Source organism: Passer domesticus, chromosome 1 (genome assembly GCF_036417665.1).
Source record: "Passer domesticus isolate bPasDom1 chromosome 1, bPasDom1.hap1, whole genome shotgun sequence".
Taxonomy (NCBI): Eukaryota; Metazoa; Chordata; class Aves; order Passeriformes; family Passeridae; genus Passer; species Passer domesticus.
Window position 1 is genome coordinate 65,222,058 of NC_087474.1, and position 26,564 is coordinate 65,248,621.

Consider the following 26,564-nt stretch of genomic DNA (forward strand, 5'->3'; position numbering starts at 1 on the left):
AGAAGTGGCAAATAAAAAGAAAATGAAAAGAAGCTTTAGAATAATCCATTAAATTAAGAAATACTGCTATGCAGCTGAAGAATAGTCTCAGCAGACCACTCAAGTGTCTTTTAAGAGTGGTAGTAATGAAATAGAAGCATTTGCATTCTGCACAGTACGCTACTCCCTGAGAAACTCAAGAGAAGGAACAAGTGTACAATCTGTCCTAAAACCATACAGAGGAAGGCCTCCCGTACTTGAAACAAAAAGTATCTTACACTGTAAGATCACAGTAATATTCCATCTCTTTTGGAAGAAATCAAGATTGTAGCTAAGCTACCAACTGATGAACAAGTTCAGGAATAGCTCATGGCACTCTAATAGCATGGAAGATGAGAGACTTCTTACAACTGCAGTCAACATTTGGAGTTAAAAACAACTGGTTGTTAAATAGTCAAAATTTGACAGCACTAAACTAAATATGCTGCTGAGTAAGGAGCACAATCAATGAAGCCCTGATACGAGAAACCTTCCCATTCTATGTCTCTAGCGCAATCACCTTGGTTTTTTCCTAGCTGTATTCCCTTAATTTTCTTTTCTACTATGAACTGCCTTCTGTGAGTGTTCTCCAAACATTTCATTTTTGCTACAAAGTCTCTTCCATTTGCAGTAATTCCTGTTCTCTCTTTGTCCATTAACTGAAGACGGAGTATACTCTGTGATAGGTTCATATAGATGGAGAAATATGTTACAATAACCAGAATTTTTCAAAGGTGATGTAAATTTAAGTATGATTTCTCAACCCAGCAATTAGTTTTCATAAAATTTTATCACATACATTATTTTTGATACTTCTATCAAATGTAGCTGATGACAAAAAGTTACCGGTAAGATTAATGGAAAACAATATTTTAAAATATTTTCTTAGCTTTTTTATTTCTAATGGTGTTTTCTTCTCTGAAGATTTACTTGAGTAAATGAGCCCATGAAACTATCAATTCAAAAACAGCTTTAAAAATTATTCTACTGGAAATTACTGCATTTTGCAAATTGCACTGTAAATAAACTCCTTCTGGTAAGCAATAAAAACCCATCCAATTATTTAAACTATAATGTAAAGATTTGAAAGCAACAAGGAATTACATACTTCACTGCAGTGATAACAACATTGCGCTTTGGTTCGTTGTCATAGCTCACACTTTCAATGCCATAAACCTGAGCTAATTCATGGATGATTCTGCGGTGATCTCTGTTCATTGGTGGGTAACAATGACTCTTCTTTGTGTGCTTGCCCTGAATTCAACAGAAAAGGTTAAGAAAGAAAAAAAAAAAGGTGAAGTTTTCTTTCAGGAGAGCCAGGGAAAAGAAAACAACGAAAAAAGTGTTTCTACCTCTAAAATTTTGCTGTTATGACAAAATCAATACCACAGATTGCTCAGACCTCTGTACTGACAGAAAGCTCATCTGAAATTATTAATTTAATACCCCAAAATTAAATTGTATGTTCTCTGTTGTTTCCATCACCTCAAAGTTTACACACACCCACACAGGGATAGCTTTTAAGTTTGAAATGTAAATCCTAATTACAGTCATTCTACTTGGATTCAAAAAAACAACACAAAATTATTTTTATCAGAATTTGTATTTTTTAAAATGATCTGCCAAGTTCACATCAGATCAAATTTTATTTTGCAGATTGGCTTCATAATACAAATACTGCAGATAGCTACAAAGATGTAAAACTTATCAATCACTTCCCTCTACCAAAGAAGCTATTTATCTGCAAGTTCCTCATGTAATGTCATCAGTAGATTCTTTACTAAATAAAACCCCGAAGTTCTATTTTTTATCTGTTAATAAAGACTGATAAAGCTTGATTTAGCACTGATTATTATATCAACAGTAAAAGGACAAACAAAAAAGCAGGACCCTACAAGCCCATATCCTTAACGGGTTGGATGAATTTGTAACAACAAATGCATATAAGGATGCGTCACTCAGTGCTTCAGTCTGCTTTCACAGATCGAGGCCACTACTTCAGCTTTTGCCTTCATGATCACCAATGAAATCTTCTAGGTCTCCAAGTCAACAAAAAGGATTCAAGGGGAAAACAAACTACCTGTAGTAGAATAAATTTGAGTCAAGGACTTTTAGAGAAATCCCAACCTCCGTAAGTTGCACATAAAGGACTGCAGGCAGTGCATTTAAGGTTACTGAGAGACCAGGATGACATGCCACTTCTCTCTCCATCACCTCTAAAAGATTGTAAGAATGGGGTAGGAACCCAATGACTAGAGAAAGGTAATTGCTGCAACTATATACAAACAAACAGAAAGAACCCAAGAACTATTGGCTGATCAGCTAAAATTCAAATCCATTTTTAGCTACATGGAGGACAAAATCCCTGGGAACAATCAGTGTGGATTTACAAAAGGTCAGCCACCAAAATTAATGTAAAAATCACCACATGTAACAGAACAAGCCACCAAGGGAACATTGCAGCTATCCTGAAAATAGAGGGTTAATATCTGTCTCTTAGATTATGAAATTTCTAAGTTACAAATAGTAACTGGACCAGAAATTGTGGTCAACCATTTCTGTAAGTCTTCCGGGTAATCACATGCAGACAGAATATTATCTTTACTTTGCAATTAACAGCAATAAACCTCCCAGCTGTTACAACACTTCTAGCATAGATACACTAATTGAAGAACTCTATAGATTCTGCACCTATTTATGATGACTAGTATGTTTGTTTTAAAAAAGTGGTGATGGCTCCATGCTCTGAAAAACATCACAATTGTCCCTACGAACACAGAGTTGGATATACATGTCCTCTGTCTTTTCTGCTTACATACATCAACCACAAAGACTCTGCTATCCGAGACAGAGTACATACTGGTGAGTGTAGGGCAAGAGATATTTATGAGGCAAGTGAAGTCATATATGATAGAGCTGAAAAATATTAAGGCTGAATCATATTAATGCTAAAAGTTTTCAGTATCAAAATCCTTTTTATTACTCCTTTATCCAGTTAAGCTGAAGTGGGCATCTCCAAAGGTAAAATGAAAAAAAAAATTAAAAGCAGAAGCAGAATATGTAAGCCTAAGTAACAGTAATCAGTAGGAAAGACATAGTACTGATACAGGCAGAGCTACATGAAACACTTGATAGATTAGCATGCAAAACACTTTTAATACAAATAAAGTTCTACATCTAGAAACAAAGAAAACAAGCCACATATTTAGTCAGAGAAATTTAGGAATCATAATAAACAAACAACCAAACACAGACTTAAGCATAAAGAAGACTTGAGAAGAGGACTTGAGATAATGGCAGAAGAATAACTAAAACCAGTCTCCCTGCATAATGCCACATCACACATATTAACTCAACCTTTCACTACATAAACCTGTTGGTTGCAAGATAAAACATGATTCTCACAAGAGAGACATAAAGCCTCTGAGTCTTTCGCAAAATTAAAAAGTTATGCAAGAAGAACTGAGTACAAGGACAAGTTAACTTTACAGCGCATGGGAAATATTCCTTTTACACCCTATATGCCATAATTTTGAACAAAAAGAGTCGGAGCATGGCCTCCACACATGCTGTCACTTTAGCTTCAAGACAGGCTAGGACACAGGGAGCTACAGGCTGCTCAGCCTCATCTCAGTCCCTGGAAAATCTCCTCCCTTTTGAAACATAACTTGATTTCTGGGAGCTTTCTAAAAACTTTCATACTTTTAGGAAACAGTAGTTCCCTACAGCCTGATGGGTAGGACGGTACAGAACTGATCCTTGAGATATTCAATTATCATGTGGCCCTAAACGGTTCATCCTGATCATGACGGAAGATGGGTACACTGGGTCATTCTCCCCTTAGGTCAGGCAGGAAAAAGACTGAGATGTGGTTTGTTTTTGTATTTTCCTTCTCTTCTGCAATGTAGATGCTACTTAACAGACACTATTTGTCTGCTTTGTAGGATTGTTATTTAACAAATAGCTGGTTTGCACTGAAAACTAAAGCACTGGAAATGCTCTTGAGTTCTCTGGTACTCTTGTTCTGGCATATCTGATGTCACTAATTGCAAATTCAAGACCTCTGGTTGCCCCTTTTTAAATATAATTAGTTATCTTAGCTTGATATTAGTATAAGCATATATTTGGAATATGCAGTTATATCAAGAAAGTATATATGTGTACGCACTTGTGTACATATGCGTGTCTGATAAAGCTAACATATAAAGGAATATGTAAAATAGGATAACCACAGGCAACACAACACTATACAAATTATTCTTAGGCAAAACAATATAGATAATAAAAAACTATTCTATGCATCTACTTCCCAAGTGTCTGAGGTTGGAGGGACCTGAGTATAATTAGCATAATCTGTGCCCCAATGAGCAAGAAATTGAGCACAGGAGGCATGAGACAAATTAACTAGGAACTGCTGTTAATACTCAAGCAGTAAATACTCAGGAGACTCAAGCAGTGTCAGGCCACTTGGGATGAAGATAAGCTGTAAGAGTAAGCAGAAATGAGACAATGAAAGCCAAGGCCCATCTGGAATTACATCTGGCCAATTATGACAAAGACAGAAACAAGGGCTTCAAATATATAAACAATAACAACAGGAAAACTAAGGATAATGTGCACCTATTACCAAACAGAGGAGGGACCCTAGTAAGAAGACGCAGAGAAGATGGAGTATGTGAACTCCATCTTTGCATCCACAACTTTGCATCCACAAGTCCATGGGGCCTGATGGAATGCATCCATGACTGCTGAGAGACATCACAGTGGTGGACATAATAGTGAGGCTGCTTATGATCATCTTTGAAAGGTCATGGTAGTCAGGAGAGGTACATGAAAACTGAAAGAAAGCAAACATCACCTCAACAAACATCCTTCTCAAAGAGCAAGAAGGACTCTGAGGAACTAGAGGCCAGTCAGTCTGTCATGGCTTGACACTGGCCAAACGGCAGGCACCCATGAAAAGTCACTCACCCTCCCCTGGTGCAGCTGGATAGAGGACAGAAAATTTAATGAAGAGTTCACAAGTTAAGGACCAGAAGAAAACACTCCAAGGGAAAATAGGCTCAACTTAAGAGACAGAAAGTGAATTTATTAATAACAAAATCAGAGCAGGATAATGAGAAATAAAATAGGTGGTTTTAAGGGCTTTTTCCCCCAACCACTCCGTCCTTCCCACTGACAGCCCAGGGAGACAGGGGTGAGAGTTTTGATCAATTCATCGCCCTTTTCTTCCACTTGGCTCAAGGAGAGAAGTGGTTCCCCTGTGAGGAAGTTCTCCAGCATGGTTCCAATCTCAGAAGCAGCTGTCCTCACAGCACTGCTGCAATGTAAATTCCTCCCATGGGCAAACAGTCCTTCCAAAACTGAGGTCACTCTTCCACAGGCAAGCAGTCCTCCAAGGACAGGCTACTCCAGCTGGAAAGCAGGGTCCCCTTCTGTCCACCAGCTTTCCCACTGGATCACAGCCTCCTCCAGACATCTACCTGCTCTGGTGTGGGCACCTCCCACATGGGCTACAGATGGATCTCTGCATCCCCCATGGAACTCCAGGGGCTGCAAGGCTGCCTGCTTCATCATGGTCATCATCATGGCCTGCAGAGCAATTGCAGCTCTGGCACCTGAAGCACCTCCTGCCCATCCTTCTCCACTGACCTTGGTGTTTCCATGTTGTTTCCCTCACAAGCTTTCAACTCCTCCTCTTCTCTAGCTGGAACTAAAACTGTGACACCACCTTTGTTTTGATTTCTTCTTAAATATGTTATTGCAGAGGTAATTAGAAATTACCATAATTTCTAATTGGCCCAGCCTTGGCCAGTGGCACATCCATCTTCAGAGCCACCAGGGATTGGCTCTGCCAGACACAGTGGAGGTTTCCAGCAGCTTCTCACAGAAGCCACCTCTGTGACCCCCACCCCACTACCAAAAACCAGTCCATGCAAAACCAACCCACAGTCTCACATCAGTCTCTGGAGAGGTGATGGGAATGGTTCATCCTCAAGGTCATTGTGGGATGACAGGAAGGATTAGTCAGTATGGAGTCAGCGAAGGAAAATCATGCTTAACCAATCTGACTGTACAATAAAACTATCTATCCCAACTATCTATCCCCTGGATAGATAAGGTATGAGCACTGAATATTGTCTACCTGGACTTCAGGAAGATTTTTGACACTGTGTCCTCTGACACCCTCACAGGTTAACTCACAAAGTGCAACCTGGATGAGTGGACAGTGAAATATACTGAGAACTGGCTGAACAGCAGATCTCAGAGGACTGTGATCAGTGGCAGAGAGTCGAGCTGTAACTTGTGATGTTCCCCAGTGGTCAGTACTGGCTCTAACATTGTTTTAACTTATTCATCAGTGACTTGGATGAAGGGGCAGCAAGTTCACTGATGACCCAAAGCCGGGAGAAGTGGCTGACACCCCAGAGCATTGTGCAGCCCTTCAAAAGTATCTCAGCAGGCAGGAGGGATGGAGAGAGGAACCTTCTGAAATTCTTTAAAGGCTAGTACAGAGACCTGCACTTGGGGAAGAAGAACTTCATGCACCAGTATAGGCTGACATGCTGGAAAGCAGATCTTCAGACAAGGAAGTGCTGGTAGGCAACAAGCTGTCATGAGACAGCATTGTGCCCTTGTGGCACGAGGGAAATGATATGGTACACTAGGAAGAGTGTCACCAGGAGGTCATGAGAGGTGATCCTGCTCCTGTACTCAGCCCTCACGAGGCCTCACCTGGAATTCTGTGTCCAGTACTGGGCTCCTCAGTACAAGAAGAGGAATGGAGTGCCTGGAGCAAGTCCAGCAGAGGGCTACAAAGATGACAGGGGACTGGACCATCTCGCAAAGACAGGCTGAAAAAGTTGGGCCTATTGTGCCTCAAGAAGAGATGACAAATATAATTTTATTTATTATTATTTCTTTTGTCAATTAGTATCTGAAGATAGAGTGTCAGGAGGATGGAGCCAGGCAGCTTAATAGTTGGCCACTTAATAGTACTAACCAACAGGAAAGGAGGCATTAGGGAGTAAGTAACTGATGCACAGAAAATTCCACATGAACATAAGAAAGAACTTCTTTACTGTGCAGGTGATTGAGGACTGAAACAGTTTGTCCAGAGAGACTGTGGAGTCTCTCTCACTGGAGATATTACAGAACTGTCCCATGCAATGTGCTCTAGGATGACCCTGCTTGAGCTCAGAGCTTGGACTGGGGATGACCCCATTGGGACCCCTTTGATAACTAGACACAGACTGACCCACTTTAGTCTTTCATTCTAATGATAAAAACAATGGCCAAGAACATTATACAGATGGACAAGCACCAAGATTGTTTAAGAAACATCATCCATAATTTTTTTAAGGAATAAAGTAACTGTCCTTAGGGCCGAGGAGGGTCAAAATTATGCTTTTTATACAAGATTAACTCCTTCTTGAGCTAAGGGCAACTGAGGATAGTATAGTTTATACAGTCCTTTGAACCACATATACTGGGTCTTTCATGGAGTAGGAGCAAGCTAACCTGACAGACCAGAAGGTGGTATCACTGAAAAACATATGATTGTGTCTGTGGTATCAACCTCCCTAAGTATACTGGAGTCTGTCAAACACTGTGGCTGAATCCAGATTTTCTTATAGAAGAAAGAGGACAACCTCATGCACTGGCAAGTATAGGAAGGTATCCAAAAATCTATGAGCAAGTTCCACTACATGGATCAGAAGTACCTAGGCTTTCCTTCTCAAAGTCTGAATGTATAAACATCATCTTTGACAATATTTTATTAATGGAGATCCAAAAATTGATGACAAACCATTGATGCATTAAAGCCTAGCACTGCTTGAATCCTTAAGCAAGGTTTGGCACCAAAGTAATCCTGAACTACTAGATCTCCCAAAAATTTTATTCTTTTTACAATAAACTGTGCACTATATTGGAGCCCAAAAAGATCTAGTGTCAACTCGTAACTGTGAGTATTAATAATGTTTAGTAATATCAAATTCACATATGAATACTGACCTTATTCACAGCTTCCACAAGCATTCTCATTTCCCTCTCAATGTCACTGACAAATTTTATATCCTTCCTGCAAGAACAGCATTCTAGGTTAACAAGGCAAGAGAGTGTACAAAGATAAAATATCTTCATATTTTGTAATATTTTTCAACAAGAACAAAATGAAAAAAACCAAGAACACAAATGACTCAAGCAAAAACTTCATTGACATTAAAAGACTGTTAGTGTGTCATCACTATTACAAAAATAATTATTTCCTTTTCAACGACTGGGACCAAGAATAAAATTCTATGACATGGTTCTACCATCTGACAATACAATTCTACATTTTCAAATGAATAATGTAGATTTTGAAGTTGCCATTTTGGTGTTTTTAAATTACGTGTCATTAATTTACTTAATTACAATATATGATGAGACATAAAAAATGGGGATAGGGTAAACAAAGTGGAGTTCTTTTCCAAGACAAAGTTCACTGACTTTGGTCTTCAGCTCCCCACGCATAAAAAATGATGAAGAATTCAAGAAGCAGCATAAGGCTACTGGCAAGCAAATAAAACATTCTCGATGTGAGATACTAAGGATTTGTTTGAAGTATTTTTTGGTAACTACCTTCATCACAGTACTCCAAGTCTTTCACTTAAGGGTGAACTTTGTGCTCTGTTCTTAAATAAGCAGGTAAACTAACTTTAAAAGTAAGGTTGCTATTTGTTAGGCCACCATCTCCATGGGGAAAAAAAGGCTACATGAAGATTTTATATCTCAAAGATGGTTAGTAGTAAGTAATTCTTTAAAAACCAGGCATTATTCCATACCAACACAGTACTACCTTGTCAATGATGTCAGAATTTAAACAGTTAAGAAGTGCCTACCAAAGCAAGTACAAGTATCATTTGTAGAGGACCTAACAAAGTTCTGGGTGCTGAAGTCAATGTATCATCAAAAGACCATAAAAATGGTCTCAAACAAATGTGCAAAATGACAACACTGAATAGCTCAGCTACCAACATCACTTGATCAGATACTGTAGCTATGGTATTTTATGAAAAATCCTTTGCTAGGATTTCTCCCTCCTGAGGAGCTGAGTGCCTCAGGAAAGAAATGGAAACAATAACTATCTGCTGCTATGGAATGCAACAGGTGCATCTGTGATTAGTGGATGTTGGTTGTTTCTAATTAAGGGCCAATCACAGATGCAGCTGGCTCGGACTCTTGGGGAGTCACAAGTCTTTGTTATTCATTCCATTCTTGTTCTTTCAAGCCTTCTGATCAATCTTTTTCTCTCTATTCTTTTAGTATAGTTTTAATGTAGTATTTTAATATAATATATATCATAATATAACAAACCAGTCTTCTGAAAACATGGAGTTAGAGCTTGCGTCTCCACACATGGGGCATCAGACACAACAAGATACGATGGATTTAGCCCATCACTAGTAAACAAATCTTCAAGGTTTAGCAAGAATACACAGGCACTGCATCTAGCTACGAGAATTCCATGGTCTTCATTAGACAGAAATATAACACTGGGAGAATTGGAAAAAGGACCTAAACTGAGTAGAGTTAAAAAGAACGCGACCTCCAGACACCTATGGTATGAAATACAGAGTTAGTTCATGTGGCACGAGGCTTTGGAAAAAATATTACAGCAATAATTTGAAGTTTTAAAAAACCCCAATCCCCAAACAAAAAACCCCAACTCAATAAAAAACCCAACCAAACCCACTAGGAATACCCAAATTTCAAGGTGAAGTGATCATGGCAGGTAAAACACGTGTATCAACAATCCAGTGAGAGGATCCACAAGCATCTGATATATAATATTTAAAAGCATACTAAGGAACCAGCTCTCACACAAGAGGATACATTAAAAAAAAAACCCCCAAAAACCAAAACCAAACAAAAGCCCTTCAGAAGCCTATAAAACCAGAGATTTTCATGGTCCATACAATGGTGTCTTGCACAGCCAGTAACTAAATCAGAAAATTCTGTTCTGTGTAGCTCCAGGTGGCTAGATACTCCAGATGTTCTCTCCTTCTCCAGTAGTTTTAATTCATCAAATAGCAGCCTCAACATCATCAATGTCCAATTGGACATTGCTACTTGCGCTAATCTATCCTCCAACCTCATGTCAACAGATCAACCTGAGCATTTGCTTGCTCTCTCTATATATTTCTGAAACTTCTTAGAAAGGTCAGTGCTGAGGTGTCCAGCCAGTGGATCTGTACCCCCTGATCTGTGCTCAGTTGGTAGCCATCTCCATGCTACAAGATGGATTCCCCTTGACAGCAGAATATCTACCCATGTAAAGCTATAGGGTGGAGAGACTTCTTCTGACTCCTTATCAGATCCTGACAAACACATCAGTAAGATTAGCATTACCATGGTATTCCTGGTGCCCCCTTCTCCTGCCACTGTCTTACAAAGGAGACATATTATCTCAGCATGCTTACACTCGCTTATCTTCTTCCTGTTACTTGGAGTTTTACTGCATTTTGGGAGCTTTAGGATTCTGTAATTAAGGATTACATCTCAAAATCGGGAGTTCCTAGAGCCTTCTCAAGTTTTCTTCATTTTTAGGTATATATTTCTTTCAGCTCTTGTCAATGTATTGGCTACACAGATCAATTAATTGCCTAAAGAAGATAATATGGCATTCTAGTAATGACTTTGGTAGCTGCTACCTTCTTGAGGCAGTGACTCTGAATGCACAGGGAGGCAGCTGTCATGTTTCTCAATCATTCTAAGATCCTGCATATAACTTATGCTCTGTAGAAAGCCCGGAACTCCTGCATTACTGGAGTGATGCATTCAAGCAAGAATAAATTAATCTGTCAGAAATCATTCAGAATACTGAGCCACCTGAAGAACATACTGTAACAGATACAATATCTGGATCCTGCCATCTTGATGGACAGCCAAATCTTTTGCTAGATACTGAGACAAAAGGTCATCAGGAGCAGTCAAGGAAGAAAATTCATAAAGCCGTAGATTCACAAATTGCAGATTGCTGATCTGGTAAAGAGAGCTATGTTACTGTAAGTATAAACTCATTTATCTTTCAAATTGGATAAATTAAATCCAGTAATTCAATATACAAAGTAATTGACTTGAAGATTAAAAAAAACTGCTTTTGCTATGACACTGTAAGAATAGCCTTGGTGTATTTGTTTATTGTAAATTACCAGTGTAAAGAGGCTACAAAGGAAACACAAGTAAAACCACAGAACGAATGAGGAGTGTGAAAGCATTAAGGCTACTTTTCAAGGTATCTGTTCGACCATCTGCAGTACAGTGCATGACCCTGGTCAGTTCTGTACATGAAAGATGAACACTTGCATTATGGGTAGTGGCTGGCAGAAAGATGAGACAGAATTGTACTCCAAAAAAACACAGTAGACTACACAGTAGACTATACACACAATGCAAAACTTTCCCCTTCTTATTGTACTGTGTGTGCTGTGTTTTCTGAAGACGATGAAGCGAAACATATTCTACACACAACTAAGAGAATAGTCCTTATAAAATAGAACTTTTAAATGCAAATACTAATAAAAAATAAAACAGTAGCCCCACAATGAAAACATTCAGCTCCTATCTTGCAGTAGGTTCATGAGTTGGAAGTAAGAAGATGCAAGTTACTCTTAAATTCTGAATGGTTGCTGATGTAAAATTTTCACTTATTTAAAAATATCAGCAAATCAAATAAAGGATTTTCAAGTAGCAAACACCCTTACAAAACAATGAAACTTATGCAGCATTAGAATACTGGTGGAAGAAGAAAACATACTAAGATGTTCTACAAAACTTAGACCTGGTAAAAACTAATGTCATGTCTACAAACACACACAAGGGTAAAAACTCTCAGATGACACATCATCTCAACATCTTTTAAAAATGTGTCTGATCCCTTCTTGTCATTCCAGATTACAAAGTATTTATTGGTGTGGTGGTTTTGATACTACCTTGATTTCACATTGCCTCATTTTAAGATGTTTCAGTCTAGCAACCCTCTATGCAGTCACACTGGCACAGGCTTTGCTCTGCATCCAACATTTTAATAATTTCATTTCATTATTTTTAAAATAAAAGCAGTAAGGCAAAAAAATAAATGGGACCTGGTAGAAAGAACAGTAGGCTACGAGAGTCTAAATTTTATAATTATAATAATAATTTCATTATTTAGTCATCACTTTTGTCTTTTTTTGAAATGGAGCTCTGAGGTAGAAGTTGGTTCTGAGTAAAAGCAGTAGAAATGTGAGAAGTACAGGTACTGATTCATAGTGAGAATGGTGTAAAATAATGTTACCATTTTAAATTTGGTCCGATTACCCAAAAAAGTAAGAAGTGCCTGTCAGGCACTTCTTACTTTTCAGGTTCTCATTTGGGAGGTCTTGAGAAGTGCATATCAACTTCTTTGCTTTAACTGCCTTCTAATGACAAGGCAGCTGTTTTTAAGAAGAGTAAATAGAACTGTTCTGCATTTCCCATCTTGCTTTCAACACTGTTGACTTATGTCACCCGCCATCATTAAAACACATACCTTGCATCTTCTTTTAAAAGGTCACTGTACTTTGGTCCAGAAGAACGGATTTTAAAAGGATCAGAATTATCATCTATTTCAAGAGCTTCAGCAAGGCGCCTAAATTTGAGGATAGGAGGAAAAAAACCCAAAATATAACAAAACATGAGCAAACAAAAAAAACCCCATATAAATCCCCCCAACCTTCCACACATCATAGAAGAATTAAGTTACAGGTTACTAATACAAATGAATAGCTTGCAAAATATATGATCTGTACATTTGAAACTACTCATTTAGAGCTAGAATATTCTAGCAAGATTTCTGATCATTCAATATAGATCTTTATAACAGGAATCATCTCCGCATTTATCTGTTCTCTATGACATGAAGAATAAGATTTCTTCTCTACATAGCATTACCTTTCCAAACCTAGACTACTTCTGTTAAAAAAAAAGTAAGCAAATTAATTTCCCACCTGTTTCTCTGAATAGCTAAGCATTCTTCATCACATTGCAACCTGAATTATGAAAGAAAACTAAAATTAGAATCACTGCTGCTCCTCATACCTTTTAAGCTGTAGATTGTTGGTGTCATATTATCACAGCTTAAAGTAACAAGACCATGTGAGAATATTTTATCAAATTAGCACAGACAGAGCTAAAAAACAAACAAGCAATAATCAAAGATCTTTGAGCACCCAATCTCTTCTCTAGGTCTTGAACAGCAGCTGCAGTTACCAAGGTTGTATAGGAACTGAGGAAAAAAGTTTCTGAACTAGATGATATATTGGTAAATTGAAAGCAAAATAGATTGGTAGAGTTCTGCTGTTCTTGAGGGAGGCCCACCAGGAGTCAGAGGACTTCCATACTCCCACTGTCAGGCAATAGGAGGACACCTGATGGATGAAGGGAAGTGGAAATGGATCCCTACTCGGGGAGGTAACAGAAATTCCCCTCAACTCACATCACCTGCCCAGGTGCCACTTCAGAAGAGGCTCTGGATCTAGAGGGTCAGCCAGATGATGTAGAAGAAAATTATCTGCCCAGTAGGCCTCTCAATTACGCTTCTTCTATGATCCATTCAGACAGATCACCACCTCTGACATTAATAAAAAAAAGAAGTGTAGTTGTAGTGGGTGACTCCCTTGTGAGGTGAACAGAGGGCCCCATATGTTGACTGGACCCATCCCACAGGGAGGTCTGCTGCCTCCCTGGGGTCCAAGTAAGGGATATTACTGAGAGACTCCCTGGGCTGATTCAGCCATCTGTTTATTACCCACTGCTGATACTCCAGGTTGGCTGTGATGAGATTGAAAAAAGGAGTGTCAGGGGAATTAAAAAGGACTTTAGGGCACTGGGTCAAGTTATTGATAGGACAGGAGCACAGGTAGTGTTCTGCTCAGTCCCTTTGGTGGCAGTGAAAAATGGTGAAAGGACCAGGAGAGCCCACACTGTCAACAAGTGGCTCAAGGTTTGGTGTTCTTTGGGTTCTTTGAATTTTTGGGTTCTTTGATCATGGGGCAACTTTTGTGGCACCTGGCTGCTGGAACTGGATGGGCTCCATCCTTCTGTTAAGGGCAGAAGGATTTTAGCTCATGAACTGGCAGACCCCATTGAGAGGCTTTCATCTAGGTTTGAAGGGGGAATGATGTAGCTGGGCTGCATGGAAGCAGGCACCAAGGGTGGTAAGCCTGAGTTAGGGGTAAAATCAGTACCCCAGCTGAGCTGCATGTATACTATTGCAAGCAGTACAGGTAACAAACAAGAAGAGCTGGAAGTCATGGTACACCAAGAAAGCTATGATGTAGTCACCATCATGGAAACGTGGTGGGACAACTCACATATCTGGAGCACTGCACTGGATGGCTACAAGCTCTTTAGAAGAGACAGGAAATGGAAAAGAGGTGAAGGCATGGCCCTTTGTGTTAGGAAGGCTTTTGATCCCATGGGTATTGAAACTAATGATGATGAAGTTGAATGCCTATGGGTAAGAATTAAGGGGAAGGCCAACAAGGCTGACATCCTACTGGGAGTCTGTTATCACCCACCTAACAGGGAAGAAAAGTAGACAACTTATTCTATGAGCAGCTGGAGAATGTTTCAGGATTGCCAGCCCTTGTACTTGTACGTGACTTCAACCAACTAGACATCTGCTGGGAACTTAATACAGCAGAAAAGAGGCAGTCCAGGAAGTTTTTAGAGTGCGTGGAGAACAACTTTTGTTGCAGCTGGTGAGTAAGACCACCAGGGGAGGGACTGGGACTATGTTAGACCAATTGTTTGCAAACAAAGATGGGCTGGTGGGAGATGTGGTGGTTGAAGGCCACTTGGGGCATAGTGATAATGAAATTACAGAGTTCTTGCTATTTGGTGAAATAAGGAGGATTTCAGTAAGACTTTTACATTGGACTTCCAGAGGGCAGACTTTGGCCTATTTAGGAGATTATTTAGAGAGTACCTTGGGAAGCAACTCTTAAAAATAAAGGAATTCAGGAAAGGTAGGAGTGCTTCAAAACAGAGACCTGGAGGGCAGAAGAACAGACTGTTCCTGTGTGCCAAAAGAGAGTTGACAAGGCAAATGTTCCGCCTGGATGGACAATGAGGTTTTGAAAGGAATTAGGAATAAAAAGAGGATGTATCATCTTTGGAATGAGGGTAAGGGCTCACAGAAAGTATTTAATGGGGGTGGTAGGGCATGTAGGATAAAAATTAGGGAGGTCAAAGCTCAGTTCAAACTTAATTTGGCAACTTTTGTAAAGGATAATAAAAAATGTTTTTACAAATATACTAATGGCAAAAGGAAGGGTAAGACCAACCTTTGTTCTCTATTGGATGAGGGAGGGAACTTAGTAACTGCAGATGAGAAGAAGGTGGAAGTACTTAACACCTTCTTTATCTCAGTCCTTAGTGGGAAGATGGCTTGTCCTCAGAACAATTGTCCTTCTGGGTTGGTAGATGGTATCAGGGAGCAGAATAGTGCCCCTGTTATCCAGGAGGAGGCAATCAGAGAACTGCTGAGCTGCTTGGATGTTCATAAATTTATGGGACTAGAGGGAATCCATCCCAGGGTGATGAGGGAGCTGGCAGATGAGCTTGAAGCTGCTTTCCATCATTTACCAACAGTCCTGGCTCACTGGTGAAGTTCCAGATGAAGTGAAGTGAGCCAGTGTGACGCCTATTTACAAAAAAGGTAGGAAGGAGGATCCTGGTAAGTATAGGCCGGTTAGCCCAACCTCAGCACTCAGTAAGACAATGGAGCAGTTTATACTGAGTCTCATTACACAGAACTTACAGGATGGCCAGGGTATCAGACCCAGCCAGCATGGGTTTAGGAGGGGTAGGTCATGTTTGACCAACCTGATCTCCTTCTATGACCAAGTGACCTGCCTGATGGATGAAGGAAAGGCTCTAGGCGGTGTCTACTTGAATTTCAGCAAGGCCTTTGACACTGTCTCCCACAGCATACTCCTGGAAAAGCTGGCAACCCATGGGCTTGGACCAGAGCATTCTTGCTGGGTTAGGAATTAGCTGGATGGCTGGGCCCAGAGAGTGGTGGTGAATGGTGCTGCATCTGGCTGGTGGCCAGTTACCAGTGGTGTCCCTCAGGGGTCTGTGCTGGGACCAGTTCTGTTCAATTTCTTTATTGATGACATGGTAGAGGGGATTGAGTCTTCCATTGGTAACTTTGCAGACAACACTAAGCTGGAAGCATGTGTTGATCTGTTGGAAGGCAGGAAGGCTCTGCAGAGAGACTTGGAATGGTTGAATGGATGGGCAAAGTCAAATAATATTACCTTTACTAAGTCCAGGTGCAGAATCCTGCGTTTTCGCCACCATAACTCCCTGCAATGTTACAGGTTGGGGACAGTGTGGCTGGACAGTGCCCAGGCAGAAAGGGACCTTGGGGTACTGGTCAACAGCTGGCTGAACATGAGCCAGCAGTGTGCTCTGGTGGCCAAGAAGGCCAATGGCATCCTAGCCTATATCTGGAGCAGTGTGGCCAGCAGGACCAGGGAGGTAATTTTTCCCCTGTATTTGGCACTGGTGAGGCTGCATCTAGAGTACTGTGTCCAGTTCTGGGCCCCTCAGTTTAGGAAGGTCATTGAGATGCTTGAGTGCATCCAGAGAAGGGCAGCTATTCTGGGGAGGGGCTTGGAACACAAGCTCTACGAGGAATGACTGAGGGAGCTGGGGTTGTTTAGCCTGGAGAAAAGGAGACTCAGGGGTGACCTTATCACTCTCTACGACTTCCTGAAAGGTGGCTGTAGTCACGTGGGGGTTGGTCTCTTTCTCCAGGCAGCAACTGACAGAACAAGAGGACACAGTCTTACGCTGTGTCAAGGGAAATATAGGTTGGATATTAGGAAGAAGTTTTTTACAGAAAGGGTGATAAAGTTCTGGAATGGTCTGCCTGCGGAGGTGGTAGAGTCACCATCCCTGGGATGTGTTTAAAAAAAGACTGGATGTGGCACTCAGTGCCATGGTTTAATTGAGGTGTTAGGGCATGGGTTGGACTTGATGATCTTGAAGGTCTCTTCCAACACAGTGACTCTGCGAATAAAGGCTACCTACCACAGTTAAGTTATGGTATTAGGAAAGACTTGTACAAAGAAAAGCCATCTCTGGTAATTTCAACTGTTCAAGGAAAGGGCAGTGTGTGTCCATACAGAAAGATATGCATTAGTGACTACAACACAACAGCAAAAGTTCTTAAGTATACTGACACTAGCTTTGGTACAGGAAATCATGAAGCAATTATATGAGAAATGTCATTATTTTGACTTTACACAATATAAAGGAACATTAGATTTTAACACACATTTAATCAAATGCAATATCAAGAAAGAAGACATGATAATAGAAATAAACTAAAACCAGAGATTAGGGACTTCAAAGGCAAAGATTTCAATAAGTCAAGTTTCTGACAGATGGATGCTGGAGAAAGTTGACAACTTCATAAAAAAATTATACTATAAGTGAAGGGACAAGACGTTTCAGTCCTGAGGAACATCAGGAAAACTTATGTGACAAAATTAAAATCAGGTTTGTGGTGCCAGCCAGGATGACAACACCGAAGTACAAATCAAACTGAAATACAAACATGAAAAATTCTAAAACAGGTAATACAAAAATATTGTAAATAGTTAAGATGATGACTAGGAGAAAATATGGCCTATCAATAATCTAAAATGGATTATTCAAAATAATCCAGAAAGGATTATTGATAGGATTGCTGGATTGCTGAAACAGAAGATAAAGTTTATTGCCCTGTCTAGAAATCTGAAAAAATCCAAAGGAACTCCAGTGAGTTGGCAGAGTAGCAAAAAAAACCTCTGAAACCACAGTTGTTTGTCCCATACTTAATTACAACAACCAACCATACAATGACAGAGATCTCATTCTACGTGAAAGAAAAACCATGAATCACCACAGAACTAAAAAATACTCTTTAAGCATATTGCTAGAGTCAGATTGGTATTACAGCTAGCATTTTTATCACCAGATTAATATATTTTGCATGTCACTTATGCTTCAGGTACACACAAAGGCTTCAAATATGTTATTACATGTATGTCTTTACCTGGCTTGCTTCATTTCTTTTTTCGTAATAAGCCTACTGATTTCCACTGAATCCCCAAGCTGTAGATCTGTTAGCTTAGTTGCTATAGATATAGCAGCTATTCTGAAAAAGAGAGTAGTAGATTTCATTTAAGGCAACACATAAACTTCTGAAAAGGTATATAAGGGTGCAGATTTAATATCTAGGTGGAAGAAGTAAGACAGACTGATCATTTTCTCATTAGACTGGAACTCTAGTTCTACATCACCAACTTTTAGGAGTCTAATTCAGTTACATAAATCAAGAGTCTACTCTCATCTCCCTCAACTAGGAGTAACACTAACAAATGGACGTGCTTCTTATGCAAGTTGAAGCTGTGCACGGCAAATACTCTTTCTCCTCACTCGCTAATTATACAAGCTACAGCTGACCATATAGCTATAAGTATAATTTTATCTGATTCTTCCCTGACTGTGTGCAACAAAATCTGTAAAGTGAATTTATAAAGTACCTAGAAATTTTCTTGGAAAATATGGTTAACACAATCCACAAGGAAAGGACAAAATGCCTACCAAAATCATTACCATTTTCTTTACAAAGATTCTTCCTAATTCCTTTCAACATCAAGTCTTCCCAGTCTCCTTTGCTAAAATTTGTATAACTAAAATATACAGGAATTTTTTATGGCAATATACCACAAAATTTCAAACAAACTCCTAAAAATGAGACATTGCCCTCTTGAACTAGCTTTTCTGTTACATTAAAATAAAAGGATATGTTTGTTTCTGTATGTTTATCTCTTTATGTTTTTCATCACATTCAAAGACCAACTGCCTATCAGGAAGGAGGCTAACCATACTACATAAAACAAAAAAAATTATTTAGAGGCACTTCATATTAATCAGTTGATGCCAAAGTCTAGATAGTGGGACATTAGATGATATGACATAATTTGTGCCATATGTACAGATATGGCAGCACAGGTATTTCCAGTTCCCTTGGGCATTCTTTCACAAACATTCACTGACAAAGCCCAAAGCTGTTTTATCTTTAAAATTTTTGAGAAAACTTGGATATACCCCTAATTTGGTGACCTTTACTTTGTTGCGGGGTTTTTTTAATGGTTTTTGTTATCATTGTTTTGGTTTGGTGATAGGTAGGAAAAATGGCAAACTTATCTTCACAAAATTAGAATAATCTTTCAGGAACCTGAACTGCTGGAGTTATCAAACTTAGCTGGCACGTTACTATCACAAGTCAAGAGTGATTCATAAGCACATATGAACACATTTTAACTGATACAAACACCTCCTTTAAGCAGAAGAGTTTCCCTTCGTCTAGATTTGGGCTCTGATCAGAGAAATAAGTACATATGTATTCACCTTACACATGCAAGATCTCTCAATGGCTCCAAAGAACCATTTTCCTTGCATGAATATTTAGGCAGTGCCTGAATTATAAAACAGCAGAGAAAGAACTTCAAAAATCTGGACTTGTATGTTATCTTCTGAACTTCCCATTAATGACAAGCATTTGTCAATTTAAACTGGTATTTCAACGTTGAGCCAGTCTTCTGATTTGTATTCATAGTGATGAAAATACCAAAAAACCCCAAACTTCTGTACATGTATCTTGCATTCAACTTAGTATTGACTACAACTGTTCTTGATTGTTTCTAATTAGCACATTTTTCTCCTTTTCATTAGGTAGCATTAAGTATCTAAGCTAAACTATTTTCTGTCAGAACTTGAATATGGACAGTGTTCAGCAGAAACCTAGCAGCATACCCTAAACTGGGTTAGGATAAAAAAAGGCCCTCCGATACCAGTTCCAAATAAACCCATCATTAAGAAACTTTCTCTGAAAGACAGGAAGAATCTCAGACTTTGGCTGCCTAACAAGTAGGATACAGAGCAGAACTCTGATCACATACCAACTCTTTAGACTAACTTTTTTTACTCCCTTTCAATCACAGCCTAAGAGTAAGATTTTTTTAATTATTATTACTATATTGCTATATTCATTTCAAAAGTTTCAAAGCCCCACTTTTCTTCTTTTCCTTGCTCTCTCTCCTATGAGAGAGAAAATTAAGTATAGACATAGGATCTGGAGATTTTTGCAATAAATACAGTTGGGTAGGGCTCAGTTTGCCCAAGATTAAAACCCAAGATTTAGATGCCAAAGCTCTCCTGCCTAAATTTAGCTATTTCAGAATTACTTTAAATCACTCTTCAGCATCTATCATCTCTACTGACTAGGTTCCATCATACATTATTGGAAACATGGACAGCAAGTCACACATGGACTGCAATCATCTACATTCAGGAGCCTGAATCTGGACTCAGCAAATTCATCTGTACCTAATTGCTCTGTGTGGGTAAAATAGAGCTCCACATATGGAAGAGTCAAGCTTTGACATACCAACAGAAAAAAAAAAGAGTTCTAATACAGCATAGCTGGTATAAAAGCTCAGGGAAATACCAACCTCCACCACGCCCCCTCCCCCCCCCCCGCCCAAAACTACCACATGTCAAAGTACAAAAAAGTCAAAAAAGCTTGTGAACTAAATATATTTAGTCAAGTCTAACCACCTGCAATTTAATCCAACTGCAAAGCAGTAGGTCCAGTAAGGAATTGAAAGAATTATTCATGTACCAACCTTTGATATGTATTAGATGCTTCGGAGCATATCATACTCTCCTTTCTTCTTCCACATTCACACTGAAGATCAACCTGCCATATCACATAAGTGAACAGCTTTTTAAAGTTTTGTCTATTTACTGCCATGGAGGGGTGTGAAGGATATAAACTTACTCATTTTAGAAGGCCTATTTTAGTGGAACAATGGCTAACTGAAAGTTATGAAGTTTTATTTTTTAGAAAATCAGTATTTTAATTTTACAGACAAAATGTTATGCTATCAATATACAAACATGTCACAACTGTTACTGGCTGATAATTAAACCATTTAATTCACGTATGACTTTGCAGTGAATTTTCTTCAGATATCTAACCTTTGCACAGCAGGATGTTGTCGGGCAGTGTGAAGAAGGATGACATGGAGCCATACATGGATGATTACAATACAGCCTTGGAATAATACATGGCTGTTTACATTCTTCATCTATAAGACATTCTCCTTTATGACAAATTCTTTTACATTTGTGCATTCCACATTTTAACATTTGATTGCAGCGAAGTCCACAGGAAATGTCAGTGAGATGACAAGGAATATTACTTCGCAGCTGAAAGAGGAAAGGAAGAAGATGATAACTAAAAATTATCAATGGAAATCTCCAAGTGCTTTTACTGTTCACACCTTCCTCAGCACTGTCCACATAAGAATCTTAATACTAAAATATCTTAGGTCAAAGAATGAGTTTTGTTTTATACTATAGTCCAATACAGTAGTCGGTTTGCATGCATATGGAATTAAAGATATACTTCTCCAATTTAATCACATTAAACTCCAACTCCAGTAACATACTCCATTTCAAAGATGACACAAAAATCCAAGCCTACATTCGTAAAAAATTGTTTAATATTCAAAAACATTAATTGTCCAGACTTACTTCATGCTTGCCCATACACCATTTCTGAGTGAGATAGGTACAGGGGGGACATTTCTCCTCGCTATGACATGAATGGTACACTGCAATCACAGAAATAGAAGTCATAGCAGTTTTATTAATATACTTCAGTTGAATGCATTAAAGAAGACACAGAGTGCAAAACTACACAATTTATGGGAAGGATTATGAATCACAAAAAATTATGATGCCAAGTGTTTATGTTAATAATCTCTATGCACTCTAAATTAAAGTGCAGGTAATTTTCTAACTTGTGAGTAGGGTTATACTCGCAGGCAAAATTTGTCAGAAACTGTTTGACCCACACTATTTATTTTGTGATCAGCCAATGAGTTTCCAAGGAACATGGAAACTAACTGTTCCCTAGATTATCCTACTGTTTCAATAGAGCATTTGATCTTTGGAATACAGCAATTAATATGTTGTGATTAATAAGAAAAAACGCCAGTGTTTTTACCAGTGAGAAATACCATTAGTACTTTTCATTGCAAGTTTTTAGCTGGTTGGTTTGGATATGTATTTTCAAACAGACCTATATATACTTTTCTACATTTTCATTGAAAGAATCCCAAATTTAAAAAAACAAACAAACAAAAAACCCGCCACACAACAAAACCAACCAAACAAAAACCAATAACAAAACCCAAAAAAAAACCCAATCAAAACTGAATGGCTTGGCTTACCTGGATGATCACAATCATGTGGCCTGGTGCATGTTTTTTTACACTCTGGTGGCTGAGTGCCACAGGGAACAGGGGGGTAAATCACAGATTCACCACAAAAACAAGTTAACTCGTCAAAACCTGAAAAAAAAAATCAAATATATCCTAACGACTACATCTATTTGCATGTTTCCTCTATGAGAAATCTTTACATAACATGTAAATATTTTACTCCAGCTTTGTTTTTTCATATTAAGCACTAATATTTGAAATTAGTGAATTTATTAGCTTTTGTGACTCCTACAAGAAAACTAGACTATGATGACTTGGTTAGGCATTATGCTTTGCTTTTAGAGCAGTTCTTTCACATCAATATTTTGAACCAGAGCAAGCAAAATGCTCATGTCAAGTTGAAAGCTTTGCTGTTCTACCTTTGATTTAAAAAGGGGAGGTATCTCTTGAATTCCCTTCCAGAAGGCACATCATTGAAATTTTGTGTTCCAAATTTCCTGACATAACTTTTTCAGACCAGTGTTTAGATTTTGTCATTTTGCTAAGGCCTGCATATATTACTATAAAGATTCCAAACAAAATTACCAAAAGACAACAAGTCTTCTTTATGGTATTTATTATTACATGGATCCTCATAAGTGTTCATTATGAACATGTCCAAATATTCCAAATCCAGCTTTGTATGTTTTGGAAGTTCTCTGTCTCAGGCAGTACTCATTTTATTCTGAGTGCATTTTTTTATCTTCCATGTTTGGGAAACAAGTTTTAAACTCCTATAAGATCCAAATCTCAGTAATAAACAAAGTAATAGAAGTACTTACATACGCCACCCCAATGAAACACTGCACAAAAATTAATACAATTCACTGCTTTTTTTCAGACTGTATAAAAACTGGCAAACTGGAACACAAACTACAGTTCAAACAGATAAATGCTTAGGAAAACAGAACACTAAGAACATTGACATCATACAGAAGGAGATCTGAGAACAAAAAGAGAATATGATTGGTCTATAAGCAAATAAAGAGGTAGTGGAAAACAACAGAAAATGGTGGAGGAGGTAAGAGAATAAAGGGGTAACAAAAATACAAACCAACAATTTTAACCTGAAGGAGTGTGTTAAGGGAGCTCTGGAATTCAGCAAGTTCTCTGACTCTAACTCTGGAATCATAGGATTCTTTCCTCCTAGTCTACCAAAGCAAAACCTGCTGAACTCCCAAATGTTCCTATTGTCCCACTTCTATAGCTATTGATGGCTGCTAGATCAATATGCAGATCCAGCCTAGTGCACGACTGAACACACATTCCAGAGAGATGAGACACACAATACATACATGGCAATAACATGACCAGATACACAGACTAACACAAAGCCAACCGAATTATGAGATTCAAGTGAAGAGGAATACCAATAGCTAAGTCCTCTTCCTTCTCTTCAGCTCATCAGGACTGAAGCTTATTAGTGAAGACACACACATACAACACAATTCACTCCAAATTCACAAGCACACCACGTTCATGAATCTGAAATACTAGCACAGGCTGTCTAATATCCATGCCTGGACAGACTCCTTTCCCAGGTACTGGCTGAAACCTTGGGTAATTCCAGAGGTGGATCTACTAGCTTTTCAACCAGCTTTGAAGCAAGCTTGTTAGAAAATTGCAAACAAACCCTCACCCATGCATGTGCTGGCACCGAGATCAAGGGGTCTTTATAACTTATGATCCCATTCTCCAGCTGTTCGCACATAGGATACATCAATCTGGTCTCTTAGTTGCTAGCATAAAGACTATGTGCTCCCATGATGTGCAGCCAAGCCTCCAGCTGCTGGCACTCAAGAACTCACACAAAGAACAGAGAATGAGACTATACTGAAAGATATTAATCTTAACTATGACAGGATAAACAATAGACATGAGGTGCACAGATCTCTATCAGGTAAGTAAGTTGACCAACAGCTTCATTTGTGCAAATGGTGTCTGTTTTGCCTTCCCTCCATTTGTCCATGCATCCACCTTGATTCCTCCCAAATAATCTAACAAAATAATTTTTTCCCCATTAAAGTGACTTGAACCTGACTGGATGCCCTGCACCTACCAAAGCTGCTCTATCACTCCCATCCACAGGCAGGGAATAGAAAATATAATGACTTGAGATAAGAACCAGGAGAGGTCACTCACCAAATACCATAATGGGCAAAACACAGATGCCACTTGGGCATGCTAACTGAGTTTATTTCTAATAAAATCAGAGAGCAGGACACTGAGAAGTAAAATAAATCTTAAAAACACTTCTCCCCCACTCTCCCTCTTTCCCAGGCTCCAGCTCCTGCCCCCCAGTGGTGCAGGGGTCAGGGAGTGGAGGCAGTTGATCACACATTTTTCCCACTGCTGCTCAGGGAGAAGAGTCCTTCCCTGTTCCACAGCTGGCTCCCTCCCATGGGGAGCTCTCCATGAACATCTCCAACAGGATGTTCATGCATGCAACAGTTCTCCACAAACTGCTCTAGCGTAGGTCACTGTTCCAAAGGGTGCAGCCCTTCAGGCAAAACCTGGCCAAATGTGTGGTTCCAGGTTCACAGGTCCTACCAGAAAACCTGCTCTAGTGCCCTCCACAGGTCTGCAGGTTCCTGCCAGGAGCTTGTTCCAGCACAGGACTCCCACCAGTTCACAGCCTCTTTCAGACATGCTCCAGTGTGGGGTTCCTCTGTGGGCTGCAGGTGGATCTCTGTACCCCTGTTGACCTCCATGGGCTGCAGGGCCGCAGCTGCTTCACCATGGTCTTCCCCAAGAGTGGCTCTGCTTCAGCACCTGAGCACCTCCTCCCCCTCCTTTTTCACTGATCTTAAGCATCTGCATAGTTGCCTCCTCTCCTCTCTGGCTGCAATTACATCTGTTCAATAATTATTTTACTTCTTCAATACATTATCACAGAGGTGTTACTGTTATTCCTCATCAGCTTGACCTTGGCCAGTGGTTGATCCATCATAGAACCAGCTGGCATTGACTCTGCTGCACATAGGGTAGCTTCTAGCAGCTTCACACAGAAGCCAATTCTGTAGTCCCTTGCTTCCAAACCCTGGATACAAACCCAGTACAGCCACTGGCCACTCAGCTACATCTGTACCCAAACCTGCTACTTCTGCTATTATTAGTGTGGTTATATCAGCATCACAACTACCTACTGGCCTTGAGAAATTCCACTGTCAAAAAGGTTCCCTGTACCTCACTCGTCCAATTATTTGTGAAGCTCAGACATCTCTCACCCTTTTTGGTGAGGAACAGATGTGAAATTCCCTATCTGAAACTTCTTTCACTTTTTCAATGATTTTTGCTATGTTTAGAAATTTCTCAAGGCTGGTTATTTTTTATGATCTGTCCCATCAGTTAAATCTCAGGCCAGATCCTACTCATTTGCCCATGTATTTTGAAGTACAGCAGTTAGTAAAAAAAAAAACCCTGCAATTTTTATCTAAGGAGACAAAATTACAATAAATTACAGCAAATAAGAATGCCAGGGTCAACAAAATTTTAGAAAAAAGACGTAGAAAGCAAAAGTAGAAAATATTCAGAATGTCAATAGAAAGGAATGTCCTCTGGAAAGGAAGCATGGGGAAGAGTAGGGCTTTGTTGTCCCTTACTACAGGTCTTGAAAACTGATCTTCAGAAGACCTGAATGTTAGACAGCAACGCTGGTCGCTTGCTATTGATAAGAAATGGTAAGTCCATGAGACTTATAATGAGAAGTCCCCTAGCTGCACTAATCAGGATAATGGGGACAGAGTGCAGAGAAGTCTGATCCAAAGGGCAGAAATGCAGTATCTGATTTTTTTTTTTTAATGCACTGTCTCTAATGCTGACATTATTTATTTTACCCAAGAGATGTATTCATGTCTTGAAGTAGACTGTGCATGCATAAAGAAACCCTAGCACAAGAAAGGGACCACACTTATCAGCACTGAGGAAATTACACTGGAAAGTGAAGTACCTGGGAAGCACACAGAGGTGTAGATGCACTCTAGTATTGCAAGTTGATGCCAGCCCCCACCATTCCTAGCAAAAGCAGTAATGGAGATGAAAGCAGGGGCAAGAAATCAAATCTAATGAGTAGGCAAATGACTTACAGCTGACCATGCATTTGATACCATGGTTGATACAAACCACCTGCAAATTGCTGGCTAGACA

The 26,564-nt window shown here is 39.3% G+C and overlaps 1 protein-coding gene across 9 annotated transcripts in view; it reads right to left on the bottom strand.

Moving 5' to 3' along the window:
- Nucleotides 1-26,564, bottom strand: part of NFX1 (nuclear transcription factor, X-box binding 1) — a 129,430-nt gene that overhangs the window by 57,642 nt on the left and 45,224 nt on the right. For 4 of the 9 annotated variants that reach the window (XM_064421426.1, XM_064421425.1, XM_064421414.1 and 1 more), the window contains 9 exons: nucleotides 22,389-22,508; nucleotides 21,688-21,767; nucleotides 21,130-21,360; nucleotides 20,775-20,848; nucleotides 18,137-18,238; nucleotides 13,032-13,073; nucleotides 12,575-12,673; nucleotides 8,035-8,101; nucleotides 1,127-1,272 (listed from right to left, as the gene is read on the bottom strand). In XM_064421426.1, the coding sequence (XP_064277496.1) occupies nucleotides 1,127-1,272; nucleotides 8,035-8,101; nucleotides 12,575-12,673; nucleotides 13,032-13,073; nucleotides 18,137-18,238; nucleotides 20,775-20,848; nucleotides 21,130-21,360; nucleotides 21,688-21,767; nucleotides 22,389-22,508 (961 nt within the window). Of the gene's footprint in view, nucleotides 1-1,126; nucleotides 1,273-1,913; nucleotides 2,099-8,034; nucleotides 8,102-12,574; nucleotides 12,674-13,031; nucleotides 13,074-18,136; nucleotides 18,239-20,774; nucleotides 20,849-21,129; nucleotides 21,361-21,687; nucleotides 21,768-22,388; nucleotides 22,509-26,564 lie in introns of those variants that run through there. The other 5 variants (XR_010362900.1, XR_010362901.1, XR_010362899.1 and 2 more) reach the window with 3 other exon arrangements.